Source organism: Hemibagrus wyckioides, linkage group LG16 (genome assembly GCF_019097595.1).
Source record: "Hemibagrus wyckioides isolate EC202008001 linkage group LG16, SWU_Hwy_1.0, whole genome shotgun sequence".
Lineage (NCBI taxonomy): Eukaryota > Metazoa > Chordata > Actinopteri > Siluriformes > Bagridae > Hemibagrus > Hemibagrus wyckioides.
This window is the reverse complement of record NC_080725.1, coordinates 6,422,185-6,435,607: the sequence shown is the minus strand read 5'-3', so window position 1 is coordinate 6,435,607 and position 13,423 is coordinate 6,422,185. Positions and strand designations below refer to the sequence as shown.

The window sequence follows — 13,423 nt, the reverse complement described above, 5'->3', positions numbered from 1 at the left end:
CTGGTCTAATATATGAGTCATGCAAGTGCTCATGGGCATCTTTTCTAACACAGAACATGCTCCAGACCAGTTACAGCTATAGTCTTACTGCTGAACAAAGCAGGCAAAGGCACTGAAGATTGTCACAAAATGGTGTTTTCATTCTCTAAAACCATATTTTAAATACTTGTGTTTCATGTATTGTTTTATAATCTTTATTTTTACTTGTATAATCTTTATTTATACGTACAATTCATTTACATACAAATGAATATTTTCATAAATGTTGATTAAACACAAAATAGTTTTTCCCGATTTTGCTCAGTTTTACACATCATCATGATGTACAATATGTAATTTCAACTACTGCATCAATCTGAGCACTCTGCTAATGGTCCCTCCTTTGCACACTGACTTAAATGAGCCATCTGAAGTGTCTGAGCTTCTACAATTCTACCAGTCTATCTGATGCATAAGTTTGGGGCATACAGAAAACAAAGCAGCTAATGGAGCTATTTGTAATTGTTAAATATGGTGCAATAGACTCTGTACATTCCTGTCCTCTGTGCGCTGTATTCTGAAGACTTAATCAGTTGGCAAAATGCGAATGGGTTGTGGGGGAATAGATAAAGTAGTGCAAATGCTGGCTGGCTTTAAAAGACAGCTCTGTTTTATTCACACACTTGAGTGTAATTTCTGTGTTATGGAACTTTTCTTACTATTTTCATTTTTGAGGTAAGGAACGCTTTTTACTTAAAAGACAACAACAAAAAAAAACTTCAGTCCTCTCTGAAAATCTTTTGGAACAACAAGGACTATTCATTTGTATTTGCTGTAGACTGAAGACATTTGGGATTGAGATCCAAAGAGATGAATATGAAATAAGAGGTTTTAGAATTTCATTTAATTTCATGCTTTATATGCCTGTATTTATATGTAGATCTGCTAAACGACATGGAAGATAGCAGATTTTGTATCAGACCATCCGGTTTTTTAGGCGGGCAAGAATACTGGGTTACCGGTTGTTTCTTCTTACCCAGGTGTGTCCTGTAAGTTTGGACAAACTTTAAAGTTTAAACAATAAATAACTCTGAACATCTACTCTCGTACTCTTTTAGCTTTTAGTTTTATCATTTGCATTTATCAATGTATTTGTTGTAAAAAGGAGAAGCCAAAGTTCAGAGAACTATCTATGGGGGGAAAAAAGTAAGCCACTTTGAAGCTGAGAATAAAGGTGCAATCAATCAGAGACACTGCACACACACCGGGCATAGCCAGTACAATAATTTGGAATGTCCTGAAAAAGAAAGAAATCACTTGTGTACTGAGCAACAGACACCGAATAGGTCGGCCAAGAAAAACAACAACAGCTGATGACACCACCAGCTGATGAATCACCAACAGCCTCCATAGGGCAGGGGTGAAGGTATCACAATCCAACATTTGAAGAAGACTTTCAAAGCAGAAATATAGAAGATATACCACAAGATGCAAACCACTCATCACCAATAAGAATCAGGAAGCCAGATTTGAATTCACAAAGAAGTACAGAGACGAGCCACAAACGTTTTTTAAACCAAGATTAAACTTATGAAAAGGCCACAGTGTTGAGAAAGAAATGATCGGCTGAAGGGAGAAACCCTAGAAACAAACAGCAACTGAAAATGCAGTAAAATCCTGGAAAAGCGTCACAAAATAAGAAACCATCGGTGTGGTAATGTCAATCAATCGCAGGCTTGATGCAGTTATCGCAAGCAATGGAAATGCAACCACATATAATTAAAAGTATTATTTACTTTGAGACTTATTGCTCACCAAATTAGGTGGTCTGATACATAATGTTCTATATTGTTTAACAAATCGATTTTTAAATACTAAGAAATAAAAGCGAAAATCCTAAACTCTGGTCTCATATCCCGATTTTGATCTCAAAACTGAATATCTTTGGTGCACAATAGTTTTGAAGGAGACAGTAGGTCTCATGAGCAGCATTAAGTGACTTTCTAATGTAAGTCAACCTGGAAACTGTTGTAACGCAATCTTGTGCCACCCAAAATCTGTCACCAAAATCTGTTCATTTGACATCCATTTATTATGAGAGTTAATTCCATATGTTTATGTGGGTAATGTGTGTAAATTGATATAAAGTGCCTGTGTTGGTGTCATGTAGGTAGGCATATGAGCACCACCCTGAAGAAAAGTCGTACAGAAAAGCAATCTGAGCATATCCCTGTACATCTATGTTACAGAAGTTTTGTTCAACCCCAGTTACTAGGCTTTTGTTATAAGCTGCTTTTAACAACTGACTTTAAAACAGTACCCAGAAAAAAATGTATCTAATGTGATCCCAGTCTACTGCATAGGAGTTGCCTCAATTTCAGATTCAGCAAATAACTTCCAGTAGACTGTCAAATAAAGTTAATCCTCTAGGGAGTCTCCAAACTCCTTTGTAAAGTATGTTAGTGACATTCTCTGGAAAACGGAAGGAAAAATCCCCTCCAAGAACCACTTCTGTGGAACCAAATGGAGATCATTGTCTTTTCCTTATTAGAGACAGAGACAAGGGAGAAGACAGACAGTGATCACTATCTATAATGTCAGGACTGTTGAGAGTTTAATGTAAGACAGAGACAGATCACAGAATTGATAGGATTTTAAAATGTAAGACAGATCTTACTTACAGATGTCTTAATCTGAATTAAAATGATCATATTACTATATAGTATACCAGTAAAACATTAGCACCAAATGCCATGTTGGCATAGCACTGGTCATTTTGTGTGCAATATACAGGTATCACAATTTTAAGCCCATGCAATATTGAGCTGTAGTTTCACATATTACATTATTATCCTCTCTTCATTCAGGAATGTTCAAAGTTGTTGTCTCAGTGTTACTGGCATTAGAAAACACCCATTCACAGACCCCCAAAACCCACATGGAACTCTAATTATTCATAAATCACTTAACCTGAAGTCTTTGCCTGCTACTAAATGGCAAATATGAATGTTTAAAACACCATTGGCACTGGAGATCACTTGCTGGTATTTTTCCATGTGCATCAAAGGCCTTAGAAAAAGATTCCTTCTTAACTTAAATCTAAAATCAGACATCCCTTTTTCCATATTAAAATCAAATATTTATAAGGATATGAAAGGTAAAAGCAGAATCAAGTGTGGATGTATATAAAATATGTAAACAACGAAAGTTGTCACTGAATAATTAATCACATTAGTTTGGCACAAGCCTAGAAGCATTCTTGCTACACGAGCAGTAAATCACCAATATGCAAAATTGAAAAAAGATATACTTTATTTACTAAATATTAGGAAAACGTTGTTCTCTAATATGCTTTGATTGATATTCTTTATTTGAGTGTAATTCATAAAACATCTACATATCTAGCATATGGAACAGTGCATGCCAATATATGCAATTTAAAAGGGACTATCTGGCTTGAACATTTTATATCCTAGCATATTCTAGCAATGGATATCTGATTAAAGTGTAAATGTTATGTGTAAATCTGCACGCTTGTACGCACCAGTACGCGACTTGAATGTCACTCAAATTCGCTTTGGCTGTTAAATTGGTTGTGAAATCAGCTTCAGAGCCAAGAATACATTTCCCAGGACAATGGGGCCACACTGCTGTAAAGCGGCAGAAAATCTTTAAAGCCCTCTAATTAGCTTGGTAACTCAACATGGGAAAATACTACAAGTGTTTGTAGTGTCTGAGCTGCAGATTACAGCATGATGTCTGAAGAAGAGCATCTCTGTATGACACTGGGAGAATGAATCTGAATAAAATAAACCAATGCCCTTTTGTACTGCTTCAATGCTTTGAAATAAAAAGCTGAGAAACTTTCCATTCAGTTAGGGGCCTTCTGTCAAAAGAAATGCCCTCAGCCCTGGCGAAGTGAGACTATCTTTGAACATTCAGAGAAACGAACCCCATAACAACCCATGGGTCATGATGGAGTAGTATGTAGCCTCAGAACATACCAAAAGTTAAAACCTTCTTATTTCTTTCCCTGTAGGTCTCGCTAGGTGGAAAGACACAGAAATGAAATATTTCCCCACGGGGTGGGATTACTAGGAAAGGACAAATCTATCTCTAGAGCTGGTAAAATAGTGGAGCAAAGATAACTAATAACGTCTAGCAACTTTTAAACAGTTTCCGCTGGTTTTCGAGACTAATTACTCCAAACCTGCAGGAGAATTAGAGACAATTTCACAATTATGCCATTATAAATCCTCACTTAAAAATCCATGAGAAAATCTATGGGCATAATAAAAAGGACAGTGACACTGAGTACTTTCATAGGAATAGGAGTTTAAGCCACCTGGTTTTGTATACCAAAAGTATGTGTTTATCTTGCAGGTCCCACCTAAATGTGCCCTGTAATATGCAGGGTAATTGTCACCCTGGGCAGGAAAACAGTCTTTTCTCCCATACCTAAGCTGTAATTATTTACTGTCTTGCCTCTGGTCTTAAATATCAAATGCTCTTTTGTACTGGGGGTCGTTCTAACAAGCTAGCCTGACTGTCTGACTTTGTGACTCAGACAAAAGGCTAATATTGGTCTTGCTAGAGGGAGAAAAGCCACTTTCAATAAAGCCCAATTAGGCTTTCTGATTTGTTTGTTCTCATTTAGAGAGGAAGCAGATAATCCAAACAGATAAATTGTGAGCGCAGGTGCCAATATGAACAGTCGTGTTTGTTGTCATCTGTTTGCATGCAAATGAAGCTCATGTACAGGAAAGTTCATGAATATTTAGTCCTTATGAGAACTGCTTTGCACAATCCCTGTAGCTAATATAACAAAAACCTTTACAATTTATGTATGATTAGGTCTAAAGTAAATTTAGATGTATTATATTTACAATTGTGGGACTGTGAAAAGATTTAATTAGAGGTTCCCTTAAAAACTTATAAACGCATAAATAAATGAAATAAGTAAATTAATTAATTTCATGTAGCAAACTTACCATTGTCTTCCACATAGAAAAGAAAGGTGTCACTGGTGGCATTGTTCTTATGTTTCAGCACGTAGCAGATATTCAGCTCATCAATGTCCGCTGAGAAAACAAAATAAATTAACAGAAAAATTAAAAAAAATATATAAAATATAAAATACTCAAAATCCACAAGCAGCAACAAAATGTTTAATGCACTCTACAGTTAAGAGAAGCTTAACAGACTAAATCGCCTCAGGTTTAATGTTCCTGCCTATTATCATACATAGATAATCAAATCAGTGCATTAAGAAACAGTAAAGTGGGGTAGTCATTTTCACCCTGTTAAACAGTAAAGACAGTTACGTTGATCCTTCTTTGAACTGGTGGTGTATCCTCTTCTAATGACAGGCGAGTCCAAAAACTTTAAAGACAGGATTCCAGCACACATTTCTTTGACATCTGTTTCACTCCATCTCTCAAATTAAGCTAGTGACCTGCAATACGCATGAATAAAATACTGGGGAGAGAAAATACCTGGGATTGCATACCAGCAGCATCTCCGTGTCCCACCCGATGCCATGCCCCATGGCCTGCATTATTGATACCACAGGAAGAAGCTTCATAAAATCGTAACGCTATGATTTCTTATGCACACTGCCAGCTTCAATTCATATTGTAAGTAATGTGTCTGCTCTCATTGCGATGGTATGGCGTCTCATCATCAAATATTTATTTTTATGCCTCTAAGGCTGTGACAGTGCCATGTTAGGCCACAAGTAGAGGGCTCTGTAAATTACAAAAAAAAAAAAGCCACTGTCCTTTCTGCTTCAGTGTTTGCACTGATGTGACTGTTTGCCAAGTCTCTTTCCCACGAGACATACTCCCACAGTAGAGTCACACTCTCACACTATCACACTCAGGTTTATAGGTATTTGGTTATTCTTTAGTGGTTATAATAATGGTTCAGTTTTATTCTGAAATTTGAAATGATTCACATTCAGTGGATTTACGCTAGCGGTCAAAATATACAGTGGGGTCCAAAAATGCTGACAGCACTAATGAAATGCTTCTGCTTGGCATTGAAATTATAAGCAACAACCTGAGTGAAAGTAAAATCATAGAAATCTTTACATGAATTTCAGGATTTCTTAGTGTTGTGTACGTTCACTTTTTGCTTTAATGACAGTGTGTGCACGAGCCGATGCAGACTCCACCAAAATCTGATGATTTCAATCAATTGGGAAAGAAAATGTGCTTAAATGGTAGGGAAGAGTCTCACTGAAAAGCTGACATTTTTGTGCCAATGTGTTACTATAGTCAATGTCATAAACTTGCTTAAATTTAAATATGGACCTAGGAGTTGGGCAACATCTTGAATATTGAATAGTTTTCCCTCAGATTTTCAATGTGGTCTCAGACTTTTGGACCCTACGGTATTTGGAAAAAAACATTCTGATAAAAGTTTATGGCTGAAATCTGTTTCTAAGAGAAACATAAACAGCTCAGTTAATGCACGTGTATGAGGTTATTTCTTTACACAAATATATTTTTAATAATGAAAGCATTCCCATAGAGCTTGTTGAGAAGATGTGCAAAAGCTTCAGCGGTGAAAATGGTTAACTATTTAAAGTGTGTGCGTTTGTACTGTCTATTATGTAATGATCATTTTCTGTAAGAACTTAATGTGTAATTTCTTACTGAGGCTAAATAGAATAATAAATGGAGAAGATAATGAAAGGCTCCTTGCGGGCAGCATATTTCAAACATTTAACGTATTTATCATTTTTCTTTGTCCATTTATTTGATTGATAGTCTAAAAAGAAAAACACTAAGATCCCAATGCTGGAATGTAGAGATGTTCTAAAGGAAAGTATGCTTAATTAATTATTAACATAAGTAAATGCTCCAATTGTTGCATCAAGTACTTAAGCCTACGGCTGACACTCAGACACTTCAGTGTTGTTAATGGTTAAAGGTTAATGTTCCATTTTCATTAAGGCATTTGCCTATAAGGGTTTACAGAATAAGCGTTAAACTTGCAAACGATCATCAATTATATGAAAATGTGATTGTACAAATGCTCATTTTTAGAATGTACACATGTACAAGTCTTGTATTAAAACTGAACTGGCTACCAATATTATGTCTAGGGAACAAGTTTAAGAAAATTTAGTTGAAGAATCTCTAGTTAGAACTCTCTGCAATTCTTACAAGCCATACCTCTTTTTCTCGTAAAAAGAGCAAACCTGGGTCTTGGGTATGCCGGCACATCAAGTATAAACAAGGTTTGCATAAGGCATCGTGTCTTTTTTCACAAATATAGTGAGACAAAAAAAATGCAAGCAGGACAATAACATGCTGTAAATATGTTACCTTGAGTAAATCTATTGATGGACTCATTCCCTTTCTGAAGGTTGATCAGGTAGCCATGCTCTGGTTGGGTGGTGATGTGAAAAACCAGGGTCTCTGGGCTGCTGTCTCGGTCTTCTGCCTTTAGCACTTTTCTGGTGATAGCATAGCCTAGGTGGGTCGTTGGCAAGACTTTCAACGTTTGAACACCTTTGTTCACCACGATTTGGGGAACACCATTGTCTATCGATGAAATAGTGATTTTCATGATTTGAGGCCTGTGAGTTTCTAACACTGTGTCAGGAAATACATAGAAATCAGTGTGTGTTCCGTCAGTGACAGTAAAAGAAAAGCTGTCCTGATAGGACTCTGTACCATCATGTTTGTAACTGATTAGGTTTTCATTTAGGTCTTGCTTTGTGAAGGAGGTAACTGGACGGCTGTTGTTGAAGAGCAGTTTACCATGGATAGGCAACTGAGTGACAGTGAACTTCAGGAATTCCTCTGCCGTATCCTGATCCTCTACAGTCAACTCAAATGGTGTGATAAGTTTAGATTGCCCTTCTGATACCTGGAGCTCATGTACCGTCAGCACAGGTTTTTTGTTGTCAACGTCAACTATTGATACACGGAAGGTGCGGAAAACAGGGTTATATCCATCAGTGACCTCGAACTCAAAACTGTCCATCTTTATTTCATCATCTGAAGTGTGGATGTAGTAGATTTTACTTCCAGCCAGCTGAAGTTGAGTGAAGGACACAATGGGCATCCCGGGAGTATCAGTGCTTTCCAGATGTCCCCTAACAGGGGCTCTGGTGATAGTGAAGACCAGGTTTTCATCTGGGCTGTTGAGATCACTTGTACTAAGTAGGTCAGTGGTAAGCATCACACTTCCTCCTTCTTTCAGAGATACTCCTTTGCTAACAACTTCAGGAAATACCCTGTCGATGTTGCTCACAGTGATGTAGAAATACCTGTCAATGAGTGGATTACTACCGTCTGTTACATCAAATTTTATAAGGTCACGAATACCTTCCTGTCCGTTGTGAGTATAGAAAACAAGACCCAGGTCCAGTTCCATCTGTGTGAAGTTCATCCCAACTGTGATGTTCTTAAAAGACCCATGTTCTGTTTTCCTCTTTAGAATTCCCTGACCTGGACCATGCCGAATTATAAATGTAAGTGAGCTGTCTTCTGAGTCTAAATCAGTTGCCTTCAGAATCTTATTATTTATTTCTTTTGTCTCTCCAATTTCAATTTCCAAACCATCATTAATGGCCAATCTTGGAGTCTCATCATCAACAGCAATAATCATGATCATAACAGTACCTTCTACATTATGTTTTCCATCTGTGAGAATAACATTAAATTTGTCTTCTGTGCTCTCAGAGTCATCATGCTCATAAATAATGCTAGAAGCTTCCTTGATTTGCTCTAAGGTAAAGTTAGTAACTGGGAGAGAGCCAGTGATCATCTGGTCAAGAATAAAACCATGCTTGGGTGGTTTTGAAATGATGAAAGTCAAAGCTTCAACTGGAATATCAGCATCAACTCCATTCAGAAGGGGCGTGTCAATGATGACGTTCATGCCCTCCATCACTACAAACTCTCTCATAAATATTTCTGGCTTCTCATCATTGGTTGGGATGATTACAATTGGGAAAACTTGTCTCCCTGAGAAGTTAACACCATCGGAGCATCTGAATATGAATCTATCTTCTACTGGTTCAACTCCTTTATGTATGCTTTGGACATAGCGGATGTGGCCTTCATTGATATCACTAATACTGAAAGCACTAATAGCTTTGCCAGACCTGGACTTCTCAGAACCTGGAGCTGGAGAGATGTTCTCTATATAACCTGAATTTGGCTGAATAATGATAGTACACAAGATTTCTTCAATGAGTGTGTCAGCATCCTCAACAGTTATGTGGCGGCCTCCAATTACGTTTTTGTCTCCCTCCGTGACATTAAACATAGGAACCACTGTTACCACAGGAGCCTGGTTATCCACTGGGAGAATGGTAAAATGAACAGATACTCCAGTGATTTTATTTCCTCCAAAAGCCCACTCATCAGACATGTCATTGAGGGTTAAGTTAAAACGGTCCTGTTTTGAAGAAAGCCCAATCTCACCACTCGTGTGGGTATACGTCACCAAACCGTTGATTATATCAGCTTGGGTGAACATGTTGGAAGGTATTCCATTCAGCAGGATCTCCCCATATGCAGGGGCATCCTCAACAATAAAGGTCAACCTGAGGTCATCTGTGTCTTCATCTTTCCCCTGAATTACGCTGACTGTGATTTCAGTAGCACCATTTTCCAACACAGACAGGTGAGAGCCAAGAGTTCCCGCTGGGAGAGTCAGAATTGGCATTTCATCATCAACTGGTTTCACTACTATTCTTACTGAAATTGGTACAATATGGACACCATCACTGACATCCAGTTTAAAAGCATCGCTGGTTGTCTCATCTCCATTGTGGACATAAGAAATTCTGCCCTCTGATATATCCAGTAGGCTAAAAGTATTCCCTTTAATTAAATCAGCAAAGCTAAGCTGGACCTGACCATGTTGTGGACTCTGAATTAAAGTAAAAGAAATCTGTTTACTATCTGTATCAACATCAGCAGCATCAAGCTCAGCATTTGTTAGTATATGCATACCTCGCTCAATAACTGTGAAACCAGTGTTCATTATCTCTGGAGGCTTGTTATTAACAGGTTGCACCAATATGGTGAAGATTCCCTTTGCACTGTTTCCAGCAGTGTCTTCAACTAAGAAATGGAACTGTGCGACATGGGCTGTGATGCCAACCTCAATGTCTGGTGGGCTGTAGGAAATCTTATGATGGTTCACTTGTGCTTGAGTGAACTCTCTTACCTCAGTCTCAGGGTGATCTGTTAAAACTACCGAACCAAATGTGACCGGATGGCCTTCATCTGTGTCAGCTGGTGGCTGGGTTATTGTGTATTTCAGATCTCTGTCATCAGAATCCAAATCAGTGTAATGAAGGACATTCTTGTTAAAACTAGTCAATTGATACTCATGGACTGTCATCTGTAAAGACGTGCCAGGAAAAAGTACAGGCGGAACATCGTCAATCGGGTGAATCCTAATGACGAATGTGTTCTCATCTGATTGGTTGGGAGGATCAGCATCATCCTGAGCTTTAAAGATAAACTGATCAGTGACTGTTTCAGTGATGTGGGGCCCTGTGTGTCTGTAGAAGAGTTTTCCATCTGTAATGTCTTTCTGTAGCCACTCTGTCACAGTTTTCTCATATAACCCATCTTCTGTATTAAATTTCCATGAGGATGGATCTTCTGGAGCCTCAGATTGCCTTAGCAGTACTTCTCCAATAGTTGAGAGTGGAGGTTCAATAGTGAACTTAACAGTGGAATCTTCCGAGTCAATGTCTGCTGCGCTAAGCATTAGAGGTGAAATGGGAATCATTTGGTTTTTAAATACCACCAGTCCTGTGTTGGCATTTATAATGGGGGGTTCATCATCAGTTGGAACAATTGTAATAGGGAACAAAAACTCCACCTCATTCTTGCCATCTGTCATTCGAAAAATTATGTTATCACTGTATGTGTCACTGCCATCATGCTGGTAGACAACAATACCAACTTGCAGATCAGCTGGTGTGAAATACTTTGTGCTGGAGCCAAGAATGGTGAGATCACCATGACGGAGACCATTTACAACAGTGATTCTGACACTATCCAGGTTATCTTCATCACTGATTTCTAAATTGTTCTGAGTGAACAGAGGTCTAGATTGACCCTCGTACAGAAGCTGCCCTGTGTTCTTAGTCACCACTGGTGCAAATGTGTTCATGGGCTTAATAACAATCATAAAAGCAAAAGGTTCCGAAACTCCACCATCCGTGTCCAAAACTTCAAACTCAATCTGAAATATTCTCTCTGTGTCCGAGTCCATAGATGGGGGCTTGTACGCTATCTTCAGATCCTTTATATCTCGCTGATAAAAAGATGTTATTGGTAAATTTCTATCATCAGTACTCACAATGTAACCTTCTTCGAAAGAGAAAGGGGTGGTGATGTTGAAGATAAGATCATCAGGATCAGATTCCGTGTCCTCCGCAGCTAACATGTCCGAAGTTAAAGCAGTCATGACAAACTGATCGATTTCCATCATCATCATAGCCACAAAGCTAGGTTTGGGAGGACGGTTTTGCAGCCCTTCTCTTATGCGTATCATGATATGAAAGAATTCTTGCTTTAGTAAATTATTTTCTTTGTTTCTCAGCTCCACAACCATTGGAACATAGTCTCGGTTTGGGGACTTGTGTATAGAAGTGTGCTTGTAGTGAATATCTGCTAGGAGAAAGGCATCACAGTCCATCATTTTCTCTAACTTAGTCTTATCAGCGAGTTCACCATATCTAGGCAGTGCACTGCTGGCAGCCAATGATGTGACCTCACACTGCTCAGAGTTTCTATCATATGTAAATTCCAGTATTCTTCTGTCAATTGAATTGCTAATGCCATGGAGTTTATCTACAGTGAGAGGCATATTTTTAGTAACTATCTCCAACTGTGTGAAAAGGACCTCTATCTCCAGCATGAACGGTATGATAACGGTTTCAGTTTGAGTGTCGTACCTGAGCTGCAGTCTCACTCTATCTTCGGCGGGGCTCCTGGAGCCCAAATGCGAGTATTTCACATCATTAGGTCCGAATTCACACGGGAACCTTTTGGGAGAAAGATGCCCCGGTCTTTGGGACAGCGGATCATTATCCAACACTATTAAGCTGCACCTGTCTCCCGGCTGCACTTCAGTCACCAGATCATTAATGGGATCAATGAAAACCGACCTGCCGAAGGGAACTCGTATCCTGTTGTTCGCTACAAGTATCGAGTCCTCTGAGAGCTCTGCTCTGTGCGCGTACGACAGTCCGTGACCGCTAGCGTGGCGTCCATAACTACCTGCCACTGAGGGCAAGAGAATAAGCCACAGATAGAGTTCCATCATGTTTCAGCCTGTGACCATTCACAGGAGATGCGCCTGATTCATTCAAAAAGGACCTCACGCTTCAGCGAATGACTCCTCTCATAAAATCCACGTCTGGAAAGAAAACGGCTTAGTAAAAGTTTGTAAAACCCCGAGCGCGCGCCTCCGTTAGCAGCCGCGACATTCTCACGCCACTGGCGCGCGCACCGAGTTTTAACTTGGTGCGACTGGAGGTATGAGAAGCGTGAGTAGGCACGACACGCCCATCGACCGATTCTATTGGATAAGCCTATGTGAGTGAGACGCGGGAACAGGGAGGACACACCCACCGGGATGTTTTTGACCTGATCCTCCAGGATCACAGATTCCCGTACCTGATCCTGCAATATCCTCCAGTTTCCAGAATCTGCACTTTTTAGTGCTCCCAATACACATAATCCAACTAACCAGCTAATTAGCAGCCCTTGCCTTGTTGAAGTGACTGTGTCAGAGCAGGGTAAACACTACCCCAGGACTATCAGGGCTGGGGACATTTCTCTAGATTGCTCTTTGGTGTTTTCTGTCTTCCTTTAAAAATGTATTGATGTGAATTGAAGCTATCAGACCAGTAGGTCTAGACCCACGGATTTATATATATATATATATTTATTGTAGATGCACCGTTATAAACGTCACTAAGCCTACACTGAATTTTCAGCGTTACTTTTCCCATTCAACGAGCATTTCCAAACTTTTTAACCAAACCAAGACATAGATTTAGCAACGCACTAAATAATAAAACAAAGCACAAAGGTGTGTTTTCTGGCTCCACCTACTGGTATTGCAGTAAGGCAGCGGTTCTTAAACCTTTTCGCTCCTCATCCTTTAAAATAAACTTCACACAGATCTTCCTTCAGTACAGATGTTTTATGAACATCATCAAATATTAGGGTCATTACAGAAATATGTACTACTGTTTAGTGCCGAAGAGCACAAAAAAAAAACAACAACAACCTAAACATAAGGTATAAGTTGATATTATTTAGTTCTACGTTAGTTCTATTCAAGTGATCAACCAAACAACCTAGATAATAATGATAAGTACTCAGTGGTAAATGCAATAATTTTTGATTATTATCGATTATGTGAAACAGTAGGCTGTGATGTCCAC

General features: G+C 38.9%; 1 protein-coding gene across 2 annotated transcripts in view; it reads right to left on the bottom strand.

Moving 5' to 3' along the window:
- Positions 1–12,452, bottom strand: part of frem2a (FRAS1 related extracellular matrix 2a) — a 67,220-nt gene extending 54,768 nt beyond the window's left edge. For both annotated transcript variants that reach the window (XM_058411072.1, XM_058411073.1), the window contains exons 1-2: positions 7,314–12,452; positions 4,971–5,060 (exon numbers count right to left, since the gene is read on the bottom strand). In XM_058411072.1, coding sequence (XP_058267055.1) covers positions 4,971–5,060; positions 7,314–12,294 — 5,071 coding nt within the window. In that variant the 5' untranslated portion in view covers positions 12,295–12,452. The remainder of the gene's footprint in view (positions 1–4,970; positions 5,061–7,313) is intronic.
- Between the last annotated feature and the right edge of the window lie 971 nt (positions 12,453–13,423).